Genomic DNA, 23,146 nt, shown 5'->3' with positions numbered 1-23,146 from the left:
TTTCTAGAGGCTGTTTTTACAGGTCTTAGGTGGGGGCCCAGAGTCTATATTTTTAGCGTGTGCCCTGAGTGATTCTGCTCTTCAACCAGCCTGGAAATTAGCACATGATTTCATATAGTTTTCATGTCAGCACATTAATAAAGTAGGTTTCATCATCCCAGTTTATCTGGTTAGAGAGTGAAGTCCTAGGGGTTATGGAACTAGCTAGAGGTCATTCACCCCACGCTTGGAAGAGCCAGACCTGAGTCCCGGTCTGTTTGATGCACTGTTTGTGTGTTGTCCTCTGCTCTAGACTGCCCCCTCCCATTTACAATGATAATTAGAATGCCTGCCTGCTGCATGCTGGTAGCCATCTGCAAGTCAGTGTTAGAGCATGAAGGGCATGCGGAGATTGTTGTCCTGGCCACACCTGGTGGTCTTACCTGAGCTTAGGACCCTCATGCGTGCTAAGTCACTTCAGTCATGTCTGACTCTTTGCGACCCCATGGACTGCAGCCTGCCAGGCTCCTCTGTCCATGGGATTCTCCAGGCAAGAATACTGGAGTGGGTTGCCATGCCCTCCTCCAGGGGATCTTTCCTGGACCTCACGTCATCACAATGCATCTCACCCAGGGAGCTGTAGGTCTTTAAGTCTGGGGGATTTGGGAGGCAGAGCCTACTTACAGCACCTTCCTGAATGTTCTGTCAGAGACTTGAGTGAGGAAATCTGCCTTGCTTTCCTTCTGACCCAGCTACGATACTCCGAGGGTGGAGCCAAGGGCACATTTGTGTTGATGGTGGAGGAGCATCACTTCCACATGGGCGCCGGGCTCACAGCTGCTAAGAACACCCTTACCAACATCATCAAGCTGGAGCAGACCTTCCCCCAGGTGCGTGGAGGCCAGGGCAGTCTTGGTGGCGGGGGTACGGGGGGATGTTCCTGGGGCAGCCCTTTGAGAAACAAGGAATTGTCCTGTTTCCTGGGAGGATCCACTGCAGGATGGGCTGTGATGTGGGCAAAATTTGCTGGAATGGATTCTCAGCTGGTCTCAATGTCCCTTCTTCCCTCCCCCCCACTCCCTTTCATGTTATTTACTGAGCATCTACTAGGTGCGAGGCCAGACACTGTTCCAGAAGCTGGGGATGTTGCTTAGAGCAGACTGATGAGTCCTTCCTCTCATCGAATGTAGTCTAGTGGGGAGACTGTGCCTGCAATGCATCAGAGATGTGGGCAGGAGACGTGTCGGGGAGATCCCCTGAAGAAGGAAATGGCAACCCACTCCAGTATTCTTGCCTGAAAAATCTCATGGACAGAGGAGCCTGGTGGACTACAGTCCATGGGGTCACACAGGAGTCAGGAACAACTTAGTGACTAAGCAACAACCAAAAGTAGGGAGGCTGACCAACAACAAAAAGAAAATCAAATAAGAAAATACACCAGCTGATGATGCCTACTATAGAAAAGGGCTTCCCTGGTGGCTCAGATGGTAAAGAAACTGCCTGCAGTGTGGGGTGACATGAGCGGGAATGACTGGGGAGCTATTTAGGTGGCCAGCGAAGGCCCCCCTAAGGAGGTGACAACGGGAGCTAGCCTGAGATGACAAGCAGATACCAACCATTTGGAAACCTGGTGACAGGGCATTCCAGGCAGAGGGAACAAGACGTGCGAAGGGCCTGGGGCAGGAATGACTGGCACGTTTGAGGAATGGCCGCTGTGCTGGAGCAGAATGGGTGAGAGGGAAATAGTAGGCAGGAGTTGGAATCTAATTATGTAGGGTGAGTCAGGCCACAGAGAGAAGTTGGGATTGTATCCTCTCTGAAATTGGAGGCATTTGAGGACCTGATCCAAAGGGTACTTTCAGACTCCTCTGGCTGCTGTGTGGTGAGTGACCTACAGGGGGCAGCAGAGGCACCAGTGAGTAAGCTGTGAGCAGGGTCTTAAGAAGGATGGTATCTTGGACCAAGATGGGGGCAGTGGTGATGGGCTTTAGAGACATTTAAGAGTAAACTCCCTTCCTCCCCCTGAAAGTCTCCTCTGCCATCCTCCTGTGGCACCCAACAGCAGGGAGAGTGCCCCTTGCTGAGCCTTTGCACAGGCTGTTCCTTCTGCCTAGAATGCCCTTCCCTGTTTTATCCAGCAGGCTCTTTCTCTGTGTTCCTTTCCCCCCTTGAATATCTTCCATGGCTTCTCTTGTCACCTTGCCCCACCATTTTCTGACTCTGTGACTATCTCCTCACCAGCCTGGAGCCCCTGAAGGGCCAGGTACAGTCTTGGTTATCTTGGGGGTCCCCCAACCCCCAGCCCTGGGTCAGGGACATCACACCAGCTCATTAAATGTTGGGGAAATCTTTCTACCAACCACAGCAGGCCCTCGTGGCACCGTCCACGGGTCCAGCCCTGGGCTGAGCACATCACTCCCCGTGTCTCACTGAAGTCAGCCCTGTTATTCTTACCCCAGTTTATAGATGCAGAAACTGAGGTTCAGAGAGGTTGGGAAACTGGCCCAAGGCCACACAGCTTGGAAGTGGAGCTGAGAGGCGGCTGTCCTCTTTACGGGGGGCATCAGTCTCTGGTTTGTCACAGCCCTTCCACCCCTTTGCTGGACTCCGTTACGGTATCTGCCAGTCCAGTAAACAATTAGAGCGTTGTTTCTTGTCTTTCCTCTTCTGAAAGCTTCTCTCCTTTGCTACCCTCAGCAGGAACACGGGCTGGGCTCCCCAGTGACCCAGCTCCATCTTTTTTTTTTTTTTCCAGTTCCATGCCCTTCCTGGGGAGCTGGTCCTTCAGACCTCATATGAGCGAGCCCGTGACACCCGAGTCCTGCATCATGTGGTGCTGTGGGACGGGCAGGGCCTGGCCCTCAATGGGAGCCTCTCCGGGCCCTTCCTCAAGCCCACCGGGACCCGTGGTCTGCAGGGTGAGTCTCCCGAGGGCCACGCATCCACCCATTCACTCAGAGCATCGTCACTGAGTGCTTGCTTATCCCAGGCACTGTTCCAGGCGCTGGGGGTCCACTGGGAAGCAGGATGGCCCGGGACCCAGATCTCAGGGAGGTTCACACTGAACAAGATAACATCAGAGTGTCTCCAGGAGTGAGAACGTCTATGAAAACAAGCAGGGTTTGATTTTGGGGTGGGGGGTTGGTGCTCCTCCAGGTGGGTGATCTGGGAAGGCTTGTCTCAGGAGGTGACTTTCAAGCTGAGCCCTGAGTGACGAGAAGGTGAAGCTCTGGGGAGATCATCGTGGGTGGAAGAGGAGGAACGGCAGATGCAAAGGCCCTGGGGTGGGAACAGGCTTTGTGGCTGGAGCGATAGCAGCAAGGTCAGTGTGGCTGGACTGGATTGATGGGAGGAGCAGAGGGGCGGAGATGAGGTGGGAGAGGTTAGGGGAGCCAGGACACACAGGGTCTCAGCCGCTGACGAGGAGTTGGGGTTTATCCTGAGTGTGGTAAGACAGGAGGGCAAGGTTAGGGCGTGGAAGATGTGGCGACCCCTAGCATCCCCGAGGGGTTGCAGGTTGGCAGGGGAGGCGAGTGTGGCCCCTGCGAGGGCACCCGTGGCCCCCTGAGGCCCTCCAGGAGACAGCCCCGTCCCCACGGGGCCGTGCAGACACACGGCCTGTCAGTTAGTGTTTGAGGCGTCTGCGTACACAGAGCAGAAGCTGACCTGCTGGCCTGCCAAGTGGGAGACGCAGTGCAGACCCCGGCCCGGGGCGGGCACGGCTTGCTGGGTGGCCCAGGGGGGTTCCCTGTGATCAGGGTTGCCACATGTGTGCCCTGCAAGGCAGAGGGAATGAGAGGATCCTCAGCACGCCACGGTAGTATATGTTGTGCGTGCCCGTGTGTGCGTGTGTGAGTGTGTGCATGCTCAGGGGGCCCGTGGATGGGCCGAGCAGCCTATGGACCCTGCTGTGTGGTTGCCGGGCACCGGAACCAGCAGGTCAGGAACCAGAGGGAGTGAGGGGTTGCGGCTCTGCGTGTGGTCCGTGCTCCCTGGACTGGTGACCAGGTGACCAGCTTAGAGCCACTATCTCTGGGCATAGCTCCCCAGGGTCCATGTAGGGACAGCTCCCTTCCAGAGGGCTCAGAGGTGGTCTTTGTCTGCAGTGGAGTCTCAGGTGGCCTCCTGCTCTGGGAGGTCTAGGATGGCAGGAGCAGTTGGTGGCTTTTGGGGATAGAGTCAGACGGTGCCAGAGGTCAGGGCAGCTGGGCTCAGGCTTCAGAGATGAAGGAAGAAAATCGAGGGCCAGGAGGCCATAAGGGCTCAGCGATGGGCTGTGGGAGCATGGGGCAGCTGTGTGTGACCAGGTGGGTGTGGAACAGTCAAAGTGCCCGGGGTAACCATGTGTGTGAGGGACCCGAGAGTGATATCGGAAGGTGTATCCATCAGCTACTGCTGTGTAACAAATGACCCCAAACTCAGTGACTTACAATAATAAGAATTTATCACTGCTGATGAGCCTGTGGGCAGCTCTCTGGTCTTACTCACGTGTCAGGGTCAGGCCCTAAGTTGGATAGGTGGTGCTGCTGATTTCGGCTGCACTTTCTTACTTGTTCGGGGGCTGGTTGGCTGTCTCCTGGTTGGGGACAGTCTCTGCTGAAACATCCAGGCTCTCCTCTATGTGGCATCAGTGTACGGCAGGTCAGCCTAGGGTTATTCTCACAATGGCTGTGCTGGGGTTCCAGAGAGCCAGATGGAGTTGAGGACTTAAGGCCAAAGCTGGGGTTTTGCAGTGTCAACTGCACCAAATTCTACAAGCCAATCACGAGGCCAGCCCAGGTTCCAGGGTCAGAGAAACAAAGTCCACCTCTGGATGGAGGAGATACAAGGCCTCCTTGCAGAAGTCCTGGAATGGGGCTCTCATGGGGATGCTGATGGACTGTTGAGTGGCATGGGGACCAAGTGAGGGGAAAGCTTCTGAATTTTGTGCAGATTACGTGCATGTGTGGCCCCCAAAGTGGCCCCCTGCACCCTCTTGGCCTCAAGCTGATGCATGCCCCCTGCCTGTACGCCCCTCCCTGCCCAGTGGAGCTCACCCACCCGCTGCCCCTCCCCCTGCCACGGCACTGCCGCTTCCGCCTGACCTCCGAGCATTCGACACGCCGTCACCAGGATGACCTGGTCGTGGGCTGGGACGGCAAGGACCAGGTAGGCGTCAGGCTGGAAGGGGACCTGGGAAGCCCAGCTTGCGGCCTGAGCAGGATACTCAGGGCCCTGCCCTGCCCGAGGAGCGTTAATGGGGCCAACCGGGCTGAGCCCCAGCCCCCAAAGGACCACGGGAAGAGCACTGGGGTGGAGCAGGGAGCCTGGGTCCCAACACCACCTGGCTGATAACAGGAAGACCAGTGGCTGACGCATAGCGACGGCCTCTTGTGTGCCAGGCACCCCAGCCCTGTTTCATAGACGAAACTGAAGCTCAGACAGGAATGGAACTAGTGAAAGGCAGGGCTGGGATTCAAATCCATGAAATGCCTCTAACCCCCTGTCCCCTCTCTGTCATATGCTTGTCCCTATCTGCTGCTCTCCAAGCCTCAACTTACTCCTCTGAAAAATGGGCTGAAGCTCCCAGAGGGCCTCCCCCAGTGGTGGGCCAGCAGCCTTCACTCCCTTGACCTTGATGAAGGAGGTGGCCTGAGCTGGGTGGTGGGGAGGGCCTCCCTCTCTGGGGGAGGCCTCCCGCTCAGCCTGACCCCTCCGCAGGTGGCGTTGTCCTCCTCTCTGCGGCTGGGGAAGGGCAAGCTGGCCGCCCACCTGGCCCTGGCTCACCCCTTCGGCCTCTCCTGGCGGCGGGCCGAGGCCAGCGGCCTTGCTGAGAGCAGGGGCGGCAGGCAGAGCTGGCAGGTGAGCGGGGAGCAGCCGCGGGGCCCTGGGTAGACAGCTCTTGGGGGTGGGTGAGCCACATGGCTGAGGCCACGGGTGGGACATCTGGGACCACGTGTCGGGGGAGGAGGATCTTGTTTGTTCATCAGAGACAAGGACGTCTCTGGAATCACAGTGTCCTGAAGCTTGGAACCCTAGGGGGGCCTTCATGCATTCATTCCTTCATCGGGACTGTATTAAGCACCTACTGTGTGCCAGGTAGTGTTGAGGTGCGGGCGTAGTCCCTGCGTTGATAAAGCTCACAGTTTAGTGGGAGGAGCAGTTCATGAGCACGTCTGGTTCATCACTGATGCGCTGGTTTGTTTAGTTCGTTACTGCAGGGGTTCACACAGGGCAGCCTGGTTTCTGCATCTGACTGGGAGGCTTTGGGCAGTCTTCAGCACCTCTCTCAGCCTCACCTTTTTTCTTTTTTCTTCTCTGTGAAATGGGAGACAGTAGGCCACTGTGTGCCAGGCAAAAAGCCCAAAACTCAGAGAATGAATGAATAAAAAATTAAGAGTTGTGATAAGCCCTATAAAGAAAGTAAAGCCGGTACTAAGAGAATCATTGGAGTCCGGGAAGGGGGGGCGGGGAGGGGACTTTAGATGGGGTGGTCAGAGAGGGCTTCATGGAGAAGGTGGCTTGTCAGCTGAGGACCTGTGGATGAAGAGGAGCTGGGACAAGCTGGAGGAGCAGCAAGTGCAAAGGCCCTGAGGTGGGAACAGGCTGGGAGCTTCAGGAGGGGCCAGAGACAGTTAAGACCAGCACGGAGGAAATGATGGGCTGGGGCCAGTAGCAAAATACTACAGGTTGCGTGGCTTAAACCACAGACTAGAGGCTAGAAGTCCAAGATCAAGGGGCCAGCATGGCCAGGTTCTGGTAAGAGCCCTCTTCTTGGTCTGAAGCCTTCTCCCTGTGTCCTCACATGCTGGGGAGAGAGCTCTGTGGGGTCCTTCTTACAGAGCACGGACTGCATCATGACCCGCCCACCCCACCGCATCTAACCCTAATCGCCTCCCAACACCTCCTGATGCTGTCACATTGGGGATTAGGGCTTCAACCCACAGGCCCCAGTGAGGGGCTCAGATTTCACTGTCCTGGGAAATGATGAGTCTGGGTGTTGAGAATGGGGATTTTTCCACGCTGTAAACACTTCTGGTCTCCAGTCTGGGCGTGGCTCTGCGCTCTTACAGGCATGAGCCGGAAGAGAAGTCAGTGTCTCTACTCCTGCCTGCCCCTTCCATCCCCTAGAGGGGTGGGCGAGGGGCCACCAGCTTCTCCACCTTCCCCCCCATCCAGGCTCTGCACCCCTCCCTCCCTCTTACCTCCCCACCCCGACACACAAACGGGGGCACCTCAGCCTCTCCTCCGTCCCCCCTCTCCTGTCCACCTGCCGCTGGCCACATCTCCATGCAGGTACAGCTTGCCTGGAATGGAGGGCAGCCACTGGCCTTGCAGCTCACCTGGGCCAACAGGTCCTCAGCGCAGAGCGCCTCCTGGGACGGCTGCATGGCCGCCTACCCTGGGCAGGTATGCACTGCCTGCCCTCCCGACCCGGCGCCAGGTGCCCCCAAACCCCGGGCCTTGTTCTGCCCCCTGTGCCCCAGTCACACCTGCCATCCTCTTCCTTCCCTGTCAGCTCCAGGACACCTGGGGCCTGGGCACCCTCAGGGCCTGTGGGGCCTTAACGCAGACCCCAGCTGTGTTCAGCGAGTGGCTGGATCTGTCCTGGGACGCACGCCGGGTACAGCAGAACCTGACATATGAGGTGAGGCCTGGGAAGCTGGGTGGCCCCACCAGCTGCAGAAAGTGCCTGACTCTGGGGCCATAGGGTCCTGGGTGTAAGTGCTCATTGTGCTGGGGGGCCCTGGGCAATTAATTTCTCCATTGCAAACCTCAGTTTTCTCATCTGTGAAATGGGTACAATCATCCTGTAATGTCGTGAGAGTGCTGGGAGGTCAGGAAAGCAAGGTGCCCAGCATGAGGCGGGCACTCAGGGAGCAGACCGAGGAGTAGGTGAGCCCAGTGGGGAGGGGTGGGGGGAGGTGGGGAGCTCAGGTTCCCAGAGGTGTCAGGGTCAAGGTCTCCCCAGAGTCACCATCTGCCTGGGGCTCCTGATGGGCTGAGTGCTGCTCTGCAGAGCCTGGGGCAGGGGCTGGGCCATGGAGAGATGAGGGCAGCTGGCCTGGAAGGGCCCTCGTCCCTTCTGAGTTTCCTTAGGCCCACAGCCCCTCAGCCTCCCAACAGAGGTCCTGCCGAGTGTAAACGCCCGCTCTGGGGCTGCCTGGGGCTCTGATGGGGTTTCTGGCATCTCCTCTCCTCTTGTGAGGGTCTCCTTCTCTCTTCCGGGATAAGCCCCCCATTCCAAGATGCCTCCTTCCTTCCAGAGGCGCCAGCCATCCCTCCCAGACAAGATCCATGCAGAGGCCATGCTGGAGCGCATCCTTGGGGCCCCCTGCCCCACGCAGAGCTTCCGGGGAGACGTGGAGACCGACCATGCCCACTGGCTGCGCCACTCCCTGCAGCTGGGGCTCTGCCACCTGCCCAGGGTGAGTCTGTCCCCGGGGAAGGGCTCAGGGACCCGACGGTGAAGACAGAGGAGGGTGCCCGCCCAGGGCAGGAGTGTGAGTGAGGGAGCCGGGTGCGGTCATCATGGGTCTGCATGAGGCCCTGGGCAGGACTCTCTCCTCTCTGAGCCTCTGGTGTTTCATCTGAGGAGTGGGAGATGTGGTTGGTTCCAGCACGTGGGGTGATGGGGAGATTTAAGATGTGGCACCAGGAAAGTGCTCAACATGTAAACCAAGCTGCTGTTTTCATTATTGTTAGGGGGAGGGGTTGGGACCCCTATTCCCCCAACGTTCCCCTGAGTTTGTTAGCTAGTTGATTGGTCTTTCCTGCCTTCCTCCACCCACCTTTTACCCATCTTTCCAGCCAGGCATCCAGCCAGCCAGCCAGCCAGCCATCCATTCATCTACCCACCTTCCAACCCATCCTCCCATCCATCCATCCATTCCTTCATCCTACCTGCCTCCCCATCTTCCAGCCTCCCTCCCTTCCATCCATCCATCCATCCATCCTTCCCCTTTCCCATTCCCCATACCCTCTCATCTCTCTAACAATCCCGGGGGCCACAAACATTTCCTGCAAAGGGCCAGATAGTAAATATTTTATTTACTTAAAAATATTTATGTATTTATTTTTGTTTGTGTTGGGTCTTAGTTACTGTGTGAGGGATTCTTCCTCTAGCTGCAGCGAGCAGGGGCCATCCTCTAGGTGCGGTTCTGGGTTTCTTACTGCGATGGCTTCTCCTGTTGCAGAGCATGGGCTCTAGGCACCGGGGCTTCAGTAGTTGCAGCACCCAGGTTTAGTTTCTCTGTGTCAAGTGAGATCCTCCCAGACCAGGGACTGAACCCGTGTCCCCTGCGTTGGCAGGCAGATTCTTAACCACTGGGCCGCCAGGGAAGTCACAGTAAATACTTTCAGTCTTGCAGGCCATATGGGCTCTGTTTCAGCCACTCAAGTCTGCCATTCTGCCGTGAAGGCCCCCGTGGAGGCCCCCGTGGAGGACATGTAAATGAAGGAGTATGGCCAGTCCCCATAAAAACGTATTTACAAGAACAGGTGGTGAGCCAGATTTGACCCATGAGCCGAAGTTTGCCAGCCCCCAATCTGTCCATCCATTCAGGGAGCATTTGTGGGTCTTACTTATGCCAGGCTCTGTTCTAGGTGCAGGGACAAGGATGGTGAAAGGGACAGACCAGGTGCTCGCCCTCCCAAAGAGTCCAGTGGGTAGAAGATAACCAAGACAGGTGTAGTGAATGCTATGAAAGAGTGAAGCAGGGAGAGAGGATGAATGCAGAGTGTGGTGAGAACAGCCAGTGCAAAGGCCCTGTGGCCAGAGCATGCTTATAGATGTTTGAGGAACACAGGGGGGCATCTACAGAGAGAGCAAGGAGGTGATGCAGACCCACAGGACCTGCCAAGGAGACCAGCTTCTCCTCCAAGTGTAATGGGAAGACAGAGGCTTTGAGCAGGGGGACAGTGTCTGATTTGCATTTTTTTTTAAGGTAAAATGGAGGAGGGGCTACAGGCTGGGGCAGGAGTGGAGGCTGCGATAGGCTATTGTGACTCCTGGCGTGAGGGGCTGGCGCCTGGACCAGAGCCTAGCGAGAGGAAGCTGTGCCCCTGCGCCTCCCCTGACCGCTGATACCCCCGCCTCCTCGTTCCAGGCCCTCGCGGTCTCCGGGGAGCACACCCTGGGCAGCGGTGAGCTCCTGCTACACTCCAGATGCCAGCTGGGCCTCGCCCCAGACCCAGAGCACGGCCTGCACCTCAGCCTGATGCTCCGCAACCACAGCAGGCCCCGGACGCATGACTACTCCGGGGAGCTGGAGGTAAGGTGGCTGCCGGCCTCAGAGGTAGATACCCTGATGGCCGTCTGTCCCTGTCCGGCCGGTGGACCACCACTGACTGGGCAGCCCTGCCATCTAGTGGCCAAGATTGGAACTGCAAGAAGGCACGCGGCGCGGCGGGGCGGGGCGGGGCGGGGCGGGGCGGGGCGGGGCGGGGCGGGGTGGGGCGCTGAGCTTCCTTGTAGTGGGACCGCCCCCCTCCCAACCCTGAGCCTGCCCGCCCCTCCCACCCAGCCTGCCCGCCCCCCTACCCCCACCACCCCCCAACCCGAGACAAAACAGCTCCTCTGCTGCCCCAACACCAGCCTCTCCTGTAACCAAGAGGCAATGGCTGGACTGCCTGGGTTTGAATCCCAGCCCAACCTCTTCCTAGCTAGCAGTTTGCCTACCCTGTCTGTGCCTCAATTTCCTCACCTGTAAAATGAAAGTGAAGTCGCTCAGTCGTGTCTGACTGTTTGTGACCCCATGGACTGTAGTGTACCAGGCTCCTCCGTTCATGGGATTTTCCAGGCAAGAGTACTGGAGTGGGCTGCCATTTCCTCCTCCAGGAGATCTTCCCAACCCACGGATTGAACCTGGGTCTCTTGCATTGCAGGCAGACGCTTTACCATCTGAGCCACCAGGGAACCCTTCTCACCCTCACCTGTAAAGTGGGGGATAATCACTGCACCTATCCTACCTCCCATGGGATTAATATTGTAGGGATTAAATATGTTAATGTGTATATTGCTTGGAACGGTGCCAGGTACAAAGCCAGCACTAAGTATTAGCTTCTTTTATTGTGTGTGTCTGTTCACTCAGTTGTGTCTGACTCTTTGCGACCCCATGGACTGTAGCTCACCAGGCTCCTCTGTCCACGGAATTTTCCAGACAAGAATACTGGAGTGGGTTGCCATTTCCTACTCCAGGGGATCTTCCTGACCCGGGGATTGAACCTGCATCTCATGCATGGGCAGGTGGATTCTTTACCACTGCACCACCTGGGAAACCCCAGATGCTGTTATTATTGGCTTTTATTGGCCCAGTCTTCTCTTATCTCTCCCTTTACTGGCAGCCCAGGCGGGTAGAAAGGGTTCAATACCTGCTCTGCCCTCATCTGGCCAAGTGGTATTGGAAAGGGACCTCTCTGAGCCCCATTTCCTTACCTGTAAGTGGGGGGTCAGATATATTTCACAAGGTGGTCAGTGGGGTTCTGGGCACCCCTCCTCTCCACCCTCACAGCATGGGTATAGAGTAGGTGCCCCATCAGTGCTGCCATATGCCTATCTCTGTGTCTCCCTGACCTTGGCCTGGTGACTTTCCCTTTACAAGCTTCAGTATTCTCCTCTGTCAAATGGGAACAAATCCCACCTCCTCTGCAGAAGTGTTGGGAAGAAAAAGAAACAGAGTTTGCACGCACATGCACACAGGAAGTGCTCATGAGATGGGCATTTCCTGCCAGTGTCCAGAGCTGGACGAGGCATTTCTGTGTCTGGAGCTCACCCAGCCCCGGCTTCTGAGTCCAGGAGCTGTGATGGTTTCAAAAGCATTTTCCTTTCTGAGGCTTGCCAAGGCTGGCTCTCATTTCTCCGTTGGCCTGCCAGGCCGCCAGCCACCCCCGCATGTGTAATCCCAGTGCCCCGAGGTTCACATCTCCCCGCAGTGGGTGGTCAGGGAGCGGGTGGTCCTTCTGCTTCCATCCCAAGCCTGTGGGTGGCTGGTTTTGACCTCCTCTCCCTTGCCCACACCCTCTCTGCCCCATTTTGGGGTCCATGGCCTGGGGAGGGCTTTCCCAGCCTGGTTTGGTGTTCACACCAACCTGATGGAGAAGAGGGACAAAATTCGGGGGCGGGGGCAGGCACTTACCCCAGCTGCTGGGGCCCCAGCCACTCTGACTAGGACAGAGCTCAGATGCAGAAGGCCATCTGCAAGGAGCACCCCAGGCGTGGTCTGCAGATGCCTGCTCCCCCACCCCCCACCAGGCTCACTGCCCAAGCACTGTGAAATCTCCTAGGAATTCCTGGGCGCCACCCCTCCCACCCACTCAGAAATATGCTGGAAGGAGACTCGAAACTGCATGCTTTGCGAGCTCCCTGAATTGGATCCCTAGGGCTGACAAATTACCCACCAAGTCAGTGCCTTAACACGACAGAGATTTCTTCTTTCACAGTTCTGGAGGTTAGAAGGCTAAAATTAAGATGTCAGCAGGGCCATGCTCCCTCTAGAAGCCCCAGGACAGAATCCTTCCTTGTCTCTTCCAGCTGCTAGGGGCCTCCAGCAATCCAGGAGTTGCTTGGTTATCCCAATCTCCGCCTCTGTCTGCACATGGCCTTCTCTTTCTTTACTATTTGTTTTTATTGATTTGGCTGTCCTGGGTCTTAGCTGCAGCGTGTGGGGTCTCGTTCCCTGACCAGGGATTGAACTTGGGACCCCTGGAGAAGGAAATGGCAATCACCTCCAGTATTTTTTTTTTAATATTTTATTTGTTTATTTATTTGGCTGTACCGGGTCTTAGTTGTGGTATGTGAGATCTAGTTCTCTGACCAGGAATTGAACCTGGGCCCCCTGCTCTGAGAGCCTGGAGTCTTAGCCACTGGACCACCAGGGAAGTCCCCCCTGCCGGCCTTCTTATAAGGACACCAGTCATTGGATTTAGGTGTCCTTATATGACATCATCGCAAATTTATTTCATCTGCAAAGAACAGACATGCAAATGACACCACATTCACAGGCACCAGGGTTAGAATTCCATCAGATCTTTTTGAGGAACACAATTCAACCCATAACACACCTCCCGCACACATTCACACAAACATACACACACACGCGCATTCTGATTCCTAATAAATTTTGAGAACCACTGTTCTACATCTGATCTTACAGATTTTGACACGGAGGCCCAGAGAGGGTAACACGGTGACTCCGGGCTGCACAGTTTGGGAGATGCAGCATTTGGACCAGAATACAGAGCAGCTGAGTTCAGGCCTGAGGGGCTCCCCTTGCCCACACCTGCATCTCAGCCAGCCTGTTGCCTCCCCTCCCCCGAAGGGTCTCCCTCAGGGTTCCTTCCCTTTAGGCCACTGAGGGTTTTCCTGACTCTGCCCCACCCTGGGTCGGGAAGATCCCCTGGAGAAGGAAAAGGCAACCCACTCCAGTATTCTTGCCTGGGCAATCCCATGGATGGAGGAGCCCTGAGGGCTGCATACAGTCTATGGGGTTGCGAGGGAGTCAGACATGACTGAGCATGCACATTCAGTATTATTTTATCGGTATATCTTGAGTTGTTCCAGTCAGTTGCTCCACTGGCCGTCCATGGGGTTGTGAAGAGTGGGACGCAACTTGGTGACTGAACAACCACCTGTCTTGTGTCCCCTCCCCTCTCGGCTGGTGGCTCCAGGGGCTGGGACGAACTGCTCAGTGGCCTGGCCTTAATGCCAGGTGCCACCCACAAGGTCTCCTTGACCTTGTAGAGACATTTGTAGTGGTTCTCCTGCAGATACGGAAAAGCTCTCCGGGAGGGGGAGACACCCAGGTGCTGCGGATGTTGAAATGCCAGTGCCCAGCCCCGCCCCCAGTCAGCTGCGTCAGAATCTCTGGGGTGAGGCCTGAGCATCAGGAATTCTTAAGCCATCTGGATGCCGTGTCCGTGTGCAGTTAGGTCCCTGGATGTGGATTTTAATAAGCGCTTATGCAGTCGGTAGGGATTCTGAGCCCTGTGCTTCCCTGCTGGCTCAGACGATAAAGAATCTGCCTGCAATGTGGGAGACCTGGGTTTGGATCCCTGGGTTGGGAAGATCCCCTGGAGGAGGGCATGGCAACCCACTCCAGTATTCTTGCCTGGAGAATCCCATGGACAGAGGAGCCTGGTGGGCTAAGTCCGTGGGGTCTCAGAGAGCTGGACACGAGTGAGCATGAGCTGAGGCCTGTGGCAGGGTCCTCAGGTGAGGGGACCCAGCACTTGCTCCTGAAGGCATGGGGTGGGGTGGGCATTGCCTTTCCCCCGGAAGGTTCAACCTCAGTCTCCCCAGCCACCTCTCCCCAGGTCTGGGGCCAGCAGAGGGCAGGGGCAGGTCCCACTCAGGCCTCTGCCCCCTTCCCCCAGCTCCGTGGCCCCAAAGCTCAGTGGCTTGGCCTCCTGGGCCGCATCTCCACCTCGGCTTCTCGAAGCCTGGTCCAGATGGAGGGAAGCGTGGCCGACGGGGATGAGAAAGTGAGGCTGTCAGTGTCTCGGGCCCCAAACTGCCTCCAGGCCTCGGTGGCCCATGAGGAAGGTGAGTGGAGGCACTGGGTGTGGCTCAGTGGGGCTCAGCTTGGTCCAAGAGAAGTCAGAGATCGGGGTGCTGCGAGCTCAAAAGTCAAAGGCAACCCTGGTAGGGTTCACGGCCCCCCCACCCCCAGCCAGGAGGAGAGGAGCTTTCCATGGCCACCTGGATTGACTGTGATGCAGGAGAGGCTGGGGGAAGGTCTGGATCAGAGGTGGGTGTGGGGATGGGGAAGAAACCAGGCTTTGGGTCTAGAGGGGGAGTCCAAAGGTTGATATAGGCAGCTCATTTTGAGACCCTCAAGCCCCAGGGCCTTTGAGACTCTGCCTGTGGGCAGTGGGGAGCTATAGGAGGTTATGGAGTGCCAGAGGAGTGGGCAGCTGGGAGGAGGATGCATGAATCCTGGGCTCAACAGCAGGTCCCTTCCTGGCCCCAGGGAGCCAAGAGGAGAGCGTGCTGCTGCGGGCCTGTGCCCACAGGCGGGTGGCGGAAGTGGAGGCCCTGCTCCGGGACCGAGGGCAGCCCGCCCAGCCGCTGGTTCACCTGACCCTGCAGGCTGCCAGCCAGAGCCTCCGCCTGACCGCACGCGGCTGCCAGGGGACCCTGCTGGGCCACGTGGAGGTGAGATGGCTGGGGGGGCGGCTTGCCATTCCTACCACCCCAGCCTGAGCCCCACCCTGAGGCCCCAGGCCCAGGCTCCAGAGTCCAGTGGAGCCAAGGAAAGCAGAGGCAGACAGCCCGTAGCGTGGCATGCGGGTCCGCAGCCCTGCTGCTGGCATCAGGAGCTTTCTGCCCGCTTCGTTCCCGGAGGGCCAGCCTGTGCCTCTCTGTCCGCAGTCCAGGGTAGCTGCTCTCGGGTCCCAGGTGCAAGCCCGGCTGGAGGAGAGGATCCACAGCTTGGACGCCTACGTGAGAAGGTTCCAGCGCCTGGTGGGTCGAGTGCACTTGGGGTATCACTGGAGAAGGGAGGGAGCGTGGGGCTGGGCGGGGTCACTGCTCTGTCTGGGGCCCCCTCTGAGGACACGAGGGGTGCAGGTGGCCCCAGACCCTCACGCTGATCCGGCCTCCATTCCCCCCCGCCCAGGTGCAGCCAGCGGGCGCCCTGGACGGCCTTGCTGACCCGCTTCTGCGGCTGTGCCAGGCGGGGCTGGGGGCCATGCGGGATGGCGGCCGGGCAGTGGCTGCGCTGTGGGGCCTGAGCCCAGCCGGGTGGGCGCTCACCCACCAAATGCCACTCTCCCTGGAGAGGCTGCAGACGGGGCTGGAGCAGCTGCGGAAGGAGCTAGAACGTGAGTGCAGGGGCAGTGGGGGGGGGGGGTGACCATGCCCCTGATCCACACCTAACCCCAGGGCCCCTGATCCACGCCTGACCCCTCACACTTGGCCCGGGGCAGTGGTTCAAGCAGGAAGGCCACCAGATTCCCAGCGGGCCCGCACCCCGACTTCCTTGAGAGCCCTCTGCCTTATCTCTCATGGACCTACACCCTTCAGACTCGGGGAGCCGTGTCCATTTTTTAAAGAAGAATTCTATTGATTTAGTGCTGTTTTTGGCTGTGCTGGATCTTTGTTACGGGGCAGGCTTTTCTCTAGTTGCAGCGAGCGGGGCGGGGGGCTGCTCTCTAGCTGTGGTGCACAGGCTTCTCCTGGCGGAGCACGGGCTCTGGGGTGAGGGGTCTTCAGTGCTGGCGGCACATGGACTCTAGTTGCGGCTCCCGGGCTCAGTAGTTGTGGTGCATGGGCTTCGTTGCCCCTCGGCGTGTGAGATCTTCCTGGACTGAGGATCGAACCCGCGTCTCCTGCATTGCAGGCAGATTCTTCACCACTGAGCCACCGGGGAAGCCAGCCGTGTCCATTCTTGTAGGTCTCCAAGCTCATATCCCTCATGCTCACCGCCTTATTTTTTCTGGGACCTCTACCCGAGTTTCTTCAGTCTCTGAATTCTTCTGGGCGTACAGCTTTATTTCTGCGAAGCCCACTGCTATAGATTCCAGGGCCTGTTTCTGGCCCTGTGATAAGCACCAGAGAGGCCACACTGGTCATGATGGCTGCTGTCCCTAGCGCCCTCCTGGCAACACCGGGACCCTCCAGCCCCTCCCAGGGTCCGGGAGCACCAGGGCTGAGAGCTGGCCCAGTGGGGGAGCCCAGGACCCTGCCCAGCACCAGGGCGACCATCCCGAGACTGGCTGGTGCTCGGGCCAGACTGGCCGTTCAGCGTCCTCTCACCCCTGCCGTGCGTCTAGTCAGAATCCCAGGGCCACCCTGGCCTGGATGACTCACCAGGACTCTGCTCTCAGCTTGGAGTTGCACCTGCAGCCTTAGAGCCAAGATACAGAGCCAGGCCGCGGAGGGACAGGCGTAGAAGAGGCTCCAGGGAGACCACCCCCCAACCCCGCCACGAGCTCCCAGACTCGTCCCCCAGTGGGGGCGCACAGGATGCCCTCAGCACCCCCAGCTTCAGATTGTGACAGCACATGTCAGACATAACTGCCCAAGGGAGTGCGTTAGAGACCCCGCACCCAGGCTTCTCACTGCCGGGCGGTCAGGTGGGAGCCTCTGCCTGGCACAGACCAACGTCCCAGACTTGCAGAAGGAAAAGGGGTGTTCAGCGTGTTGTCTCTGCACCCCAGGCCCAGGGAGGCCCTCTCATCAGGTCTGGGAATGGTAGGACTCCCCCAGAATCCAGCCAGGGGCCGCCCTGGTGAACAGGCCTTGCAGACGGGCAGTCTCGGGCCTGCCGGGTTGACATCCACAGTCTCTAGTGCGGCCACCTTATTCCAGGTTGCAGGCCCTGTTTTCTTGCTGGGGGCCCAGGTCGTCTGGGAGAGGCGGGCTGGTTTCCCCGCACGGGCCTGGGAGGCGGCCAGCAGCGTTGCACCTGCCGCCAGGCCCAAGAGGTGGCTGACGGTGGGCAGTGGCTGCCTTTGCAGGGCCCCTGGCCACGCTGAAGGATGCCTACCTGGAGGTGACGGTGCGGCCCCTGGACGACGTGTGGCGGGAGCGGGCGGAGGCAGCCCTGCAGCAGCTACAGGCCTGGGTGTCCGGGACGCCAGGCACCTGGGGGTCCGGGCCCCTCGGGGCAGCGCTGGAGGCCACAGGGGGTGCCCTGGAGCTGGTGAGGTGGGGCGCGGGGGCGGGAGGTGGCCTCATGGTCGGGGATGGCCCTGACTGTTCTCGTGGCCCCCACCCCGTCCAGGCCGCCCACCAGATGCTGTCTTGGGCTGACGCCGCGCTCTCACGGGCACTGAGGCAGCTCTGCAGACCCCTGTTGGACATGTACAGCTTCTCGGCCAGGTGATTCGCCCCTTCCGAGGCCCTGCCCCACGCCAGGCATGCCCTCCCCCTGCCATCCCTGCCATCATCCGCTCCCCTGCCAGCCCTGCCATGGAGGCATTTTCATCCCCATTTTACAGATCAGGAAACTGAGGTCTGTTCTCTCTGCAGATATTTTACAAGCGCTCTCTCTGAGCAGGTGGGGTTTTAGATGCTGCAGACGCAGTGGTGAGTGGGACAGGTTCTGGCCCTCCCCTGCCTGCCTGGGGGGACAGTGACCAGGTTATCTGCCCCTCGGGGGCGGCAAGCCTTCCTGTAAATGGCCTGAGAGTGATGTGTACGGGTTTTGTAGCTAGCTGGCCCCTCACGTAGCCTTGGTCTTTTGTTTCTGTTAAGAATTCTTTGAACATGTCAAGGCCATTCTTAGCTTGTAGGCTGTCCAAAAACAGGACAGAGGCTGGATTTGGCCACGGACCATAGTCTACCCACCTTTGGGTAGTATGCGTGCTAAGTTGCCTCAGTCATGTACGACTCTTTGTGACCCCATGGACTGTGGCCCACCAGGCTCCTCGGTCCATGGAATTTCCAGACAAGAATACTGGAGTGGGTTGCCATTCCCTTCTCCAGGGGATCTTCCTGACCCGGGGATCGAACCCATGTCTCTTATGTCTCCTGCATTGCAGGCAAGTTCTTTACCATTAGTGCTGCCTGGGAAGCCCCTGAGCTAGTGTGTTATCTAAATGTCACAGGGAAAAAAAAAAGGACATGGGGCATTGTATTTTTTTTTAAACATCAACCTTTTAATGAATTAATTTGGCCATGTGGCACAGCATGCTGGATTTGAGTTTCCTAACCAGTGATGGAACCCGTGCCCCCTGCAGTGGAAGTACAGAGTCTTAACCACTGGACTGCAAGGGAAGACGCCAATGGGGGCATTTTAAAGAGTGAGGCTGTGGTTGGCTTCAGTGAGAAGGCAGTATTTGAGCCTTGAACGGCTTGAAGGGCGAGGAAGTGAGCCGGGTGTGGTCATGGGAAGAGAGTTCTGGGAGGAGGGCAAAGCTGATGCAAAGGCCTGGGGGTGGGAACTCACCTGCTGCTGGAGGAATATGAAGGACGCCAAGGAGGGGAGCTGGAGTGGAAGGTGGAGGAGTCAGGGAGATAACGGGGTTCTGGAATACACAGGAGGTTTTGAGCTGAGGAAGGACATGCTCTACCTTTCATTTAATAAGATCCCTCTGGCCCCATGTTGAGAATAAAGACTGGGGTCAGGAAGCGGGGGATAGAAGTGGGGAGCCCAGTTTAGAATGGTCCAGGCAAGATGGGAAGGTGGCTGCACCGTGCAATGGCAGCCATAGCGTTGTGCGAGGCAGTCAGACTCTGAACAAGCCTGTAGGAATGGCCGACAGATTGGATGTAGGTGGTGGAAGAGAAGAGCCGGGGATGACTCCAAGGGTTTTGGCTTTGATGACTGAAAGGATGGAGGGTTCATCTGTGGAGTAAGGGGTGGGTGACTGGGGTACAGGGTTTGGCTTAGAGATTTTTTAGTTGTCTATGGCTACTGTAGCAAATTACCACAAGTTCAGTGGGTTAATGCAACACAGATGTATTATCGTGTGATTCCAGAGGTCAGAATTTCAAAATGAATTTCAGGTTCTTTCCTTCCCTTTTCCAGCTTCTACTGGCCACCTTTTCTTGGCTTGTGGCCCCTCCTCCATCTTTAAAGCCAGCAGCGTAGCATCTTCTCCCCTTTTACCTTGGTCCTTATATCTTTCCTCTGATCCTCCTGCCTCTTACAAGGTCCACTGTGATTCCACTGTTTAACCTGTCTCAGAATATTTAGTGCGGTCACACCTACAAAGTCCCTTTGGCCACCTAAGGGGATGTAGCCTTTCAGCGGCTTGGGCGTCTTTGGGGCTGTTGTTCCGCTTGCTGTGCTGGGAGTGGGTGATATGGGGCTCCTTTCTGGCCTGTTGAGTTGCTCTCCGGACACCCCACCAAGGCCAGCTGACTTTCTGAGGCCTGGGCCATCAGGCACTTCGGGAAGGGTCAGGAGGCCTTTGTGCCAGGGTCTCCCAGCTCCTCTGTGCTCCCTCCAGGGACCGCTCGGTGGTGGTGACGCTGCCGATGCTGCCGGCAGGGGACGAGCCCCTGGATGTGGCCCGCGTGACCAGCCACCTGGTGGAAGAGCTGCTGCTGCGGCCACTCAGAGCGCTCTACAGGACCAGCGTGCTGGCCGAGTACCACCGGCTCAAACGCGGCCTGCTGGGGGCCCCCTCTGGATGTAAGTCCTGTGCCCCTCCTCTCTGGGAGCCCCTCTGCCCTTTGGGATGCAGCGGCGTGGCCTGGCAGGGACAGCTGGACAGTGGGACCGTCCCTTGCTAGTACAGGGACGCCCTAGCATCACGGTGCTGAGCCCATCTACTCCCAGGCTGAGTGCCGAGGCTACTGGGCTTCCCAGGACCACACAGGACTAGGGCTGGGCTGCAGGTCCAAGGCATTTGTCCAGAAAGTCAAAGCCTGAAGCCCAGCATGGAGGCATGGCGAGTGGCTGAGGACCGGGCCAGCTCTCTCCGGGGGGCACTCTGCAGGGAAAACATAAAACAGACCTCCAGTTGCAGCCGGAAGGCCACTAATCGAGTCCAGACTGTCAGGCGAGACTTGGAGCCAGAGGCAGGGCCCGGAGCAGACACAGCTCCGGGGGCTGGGACTGCCTGGGAGTTTGCGTTCTCTCCTCCGAGTGTACATTGGCGAGCCGTCTCACCTCTCCACCACCCGGAGGGGCAACGTGGCTCACTTGGGAGGTAACGGGCATGTGCCTTTGGCGCCCGGGAGGGTCTCAAGTTGGTGGGCAGGGCTTGGCAAGGAGTGGTGTGTAGCCTGGGGGGTCTTGTGATCACACAGGTGAGGACAGGTGGGAATGTGGGCAGGTGGGAGCCGCCGGAGTCAGGGGTACTTGTCTGGCAGGCAGCGGAGCAACCGGAAACAGCCTGGTCCCCGGGTTCCACGTGTGTGACCCAGAGCTGCGACCTTCAGCTCTGACACCTGACAGAGGGACCCTCCTCGTGAGGCCATCAAGGGCTGGCCCGGGTGTGTGTTCAACAGACGGGGCTTCTCTTATCTGCTCCCTACCCAAGCCTCTGCTCCTCTGCTGGCCCGGTGGGTCAGAACTGCCCTCTCTCGGGCCACCTTCTGCTCACTGTGAAGAGGGCAGGGCTGGCCCAAGTGGCCCCTCCCTCCTGTGGGACAGAGCCTTTGTACTTTTTTTTTTTTTAAATAGTGAGCGTGTCTCTTTGCCGTAGCTTCAGTGAGGTTACAATCAACCTGCTACTCAGGTCTTTTTTGAACTGTGGGTACAATTCAACAACTTCTAACCTGCCGTCAAGGGTGACAAGAAATGAGAGACAAATGTGAAAATACCATTTGTATTCATCTTTATAAATAAAATGATGTGGTTAGTTCAGTTTGGAGGCAAAGGTGTGGAACCTGGTGTAAATCCTTTTGTTGTTTTCTGAAGTATGGATGTCACTGATTTACAATATTGTGTTAATTTCTGCTATATAGCAAAGTAACTCAGTTATACATATACATATGCTTTTTAAAAATATTCCTTTTCACTTGTGGTTATTGATATTGAATATAGTTCCCTATGTTACACATACATATTGAACATAGCTCCCTATGCTATGCATACATGCACTGTTGATCTATTCTACATATAACAGTTTGCATCTACTAATCCCAGCCCCCACTCAACCTTGGCAACAGCAAACCTGTTCTATGTGTCCCTGAGTCTGTTTTGTAGATAGGTTCATTTGTGCCACATTTTAGATCCCACATGCAAGTGACATCATGCGGCGTTTGACTTTTCCTTTGATGTTGGAGCGTAGCTGATTGACAGTGTTGTGTTGGTTTCAGGTGGCCAGCAAAGTGACTCAGTCACACACACACATGTATCTCGTTTAGCCTCAAAGCCGTGTCCGACTGTTGCGACCCCATGGACAGCAGCCTGCCAGGCTCCTCTGTCCATGGGGTTTACCAAGCAAGAATACTGGCGTGGGCTGCCATTTCCTTTCCCAGGAGCTCCTCCTGACCCAGGGATCAACCCTGCATCTCCTGCATTGGCAGGCGGATTTTTTACCAGGGAGCCATCCGGGAAGCCCATTCGTATGTCTCACTCATTTTCAAATTCTTTTCCCATTTAGGTGGTTACATAATATTGAGCAGAGTTCCCCGTGCTGTATAGTAGGTCCTTGTTGTAGGTTATCCATTTTAAATATAGTAGTATGTATTGGGTTGGCCAAAAAGTTCATTCTGTAACATCTTACAGATAAACCCAAATCATCCTTTTGGCCAACCCAATACATGTCAATCCCGAACTCTCTTAACCATCCCTCCCCCTCCCCGTCCCCTCTGGTGTCCATAAGTTCATTCTCTAAGTCTGTGAGTCTGTTTCTGTTCTGTAAATAAGTTCACTTGTATCACTTTTAAGATTCTACATGTAAGATATATCTGTCTTTCTCTACCTGACCTCACTCAGTATGACCCTCTCTAGGCCCATCCATGTTGCTGCAAATGGCATTATTTCATTCTTTTCAATGGCTAATATTCCACTGGATACATGGACCCCGTCTTCTTTATTCATTCATCTGTAGATAGACATTTAGGTTGTTTTCATGTCTCAGCTCTTGTGAATAGTGCTGCTATGAACACAGGGATGCATGTATCTTTTTGGATTGGAGTATTGTCTGGATATATGCCCAGGAGGGGGATTGCTGGACCATATGGTAATTCTATTTTTACTTTTCTGCGGAACCTCCACACTGTTTTCCACAGTGGCTGCACCAACTTACATCCCCACCAACAGTGTAGGAGGGTTTCCTTTTCTCCATGTCCTCTCCAGCATTTACTGGCAGTTTTTCATGACAGCCGTTCTGACCGGTGTGAGATGGTATTTCACTGTAGTTTTAATTTGCATTTCTTGAATTATTAATGATGCTGAGCATCTTTTCACGTGCCTGGTGGCTATTTTTTCTTTGGAGACATGTTTATTTAGGTCTTCTGCGCACTTTTCTGTTGGGTTTGGTGTTTTTTTTATATTGAGTTGTATGAGCTGTTTTATATTTTGGAAATTAAGCCCTGGTTGGTCACATCGTTTGCAAACACTTTCTCCCATCCTGTAGGTTGTCTTTTCATTTTGTTTATGATTTCCTTGGCTGTATAAAAGCTTATAAGTTTGATTAGGTCCCATTTGTTTCTGTGTATTTCTGTCGCCTTGGGAGGCTGCAGGTTGTCCATTTAAAGTCTCCGATTCAGTGGCCGGTGTGCATCCATCAACATGGTCAACTACAGAACCTTCCTCACCCCAAAAAGACACCCTGCATCCCT

The 23,146-nt window shown here is 56.6% G+C and overlaps 1 protein-coding gene across 1 annotated transcript in view; it reads left to right on the top strand.

Annotated features, from left to right (window-relative positions):
- The window catches only part of LOC122701385, a 161,433-nt gene that overhangs the window by 123,367 nt on the left and 14,920 nt on the right, over positions 1 to 23,146 (top strand). Inside the window, exons 49-63 of the mRNA XM_043914303.1 lie at positions 732 to 869; positions 2,735 to 2,897; positions 5,006 to 5,127; positions 5,680 to 5,820; positions 7,255 to 7,368; positions 7,478 to 7,606; positions 8,226 to 8,387; positions 10,068 to 10,232; positions 14,332 to 14,500; positions 14,928 to 15,112; positions 15,329 to 15,421; positions 15,576 to 15,780; positions 17,419 to 17,603; positions 17,685 to 17,782; positions 19,858 to 20,042. Coding sequence (XP_043770238.1) covers positions 732 to 869; positions 2,735 to 2,897; positions 5,006 to 5,127; positions 5,680 to 5,820; positions 7,255 to 7,368; positions 7,478 to 7,606; positions 8,226 to 8,387; positions 10,068 to 10,232; positions 14,332 to 14,500; positions 14,928 to 15,112; positions 15,329 to 15,421; positions 15,576 to 15,780; positions 17,419 to 17,603; positions 17,685 to 17,782; positions 19,858 to 20,042 — 2,254 coding nt within the window. The remainder of the gene's footprint in view (positions 1 to 731; positions 870 to 2,734; positions 2,898 to 5,005; positions 5,128 to 5,679; positions 5,821 to 7,254; positions 7,369 to 7,477; positions 7,607 to 8,225; positions 8,388 to 10,067; positions 10,233 to 14,331; positions 14,501 to 14,927; positions 15,113 to 15,328; positions 15,422 to 15,575; positions 15,781 to 17,418; positions 17,604 to 17,684; positions 17,783 to 19,857; positions 20,043 to 23,146) is intronic.

This window comes from Cervus elaphus, chromosome 10 (genome assembly GCF_910594005.1).
Source record: "Cervus elaphus chromosome 10, mCerEla1.1, whole genome shotgun sequence".
Taxonomy (NCBI): domain Eukaryota; kingdom Metazoa; phylum Chordata; class Mammalia; order Artiodactyla; family Cervidae; genus Cervus; species Cervus elaphus.
The sequence above is the reverse complement of the archived record's forward strand: the minus strand, read 5'-3'. Positions and strand labels throughout refer to the sequence as shown.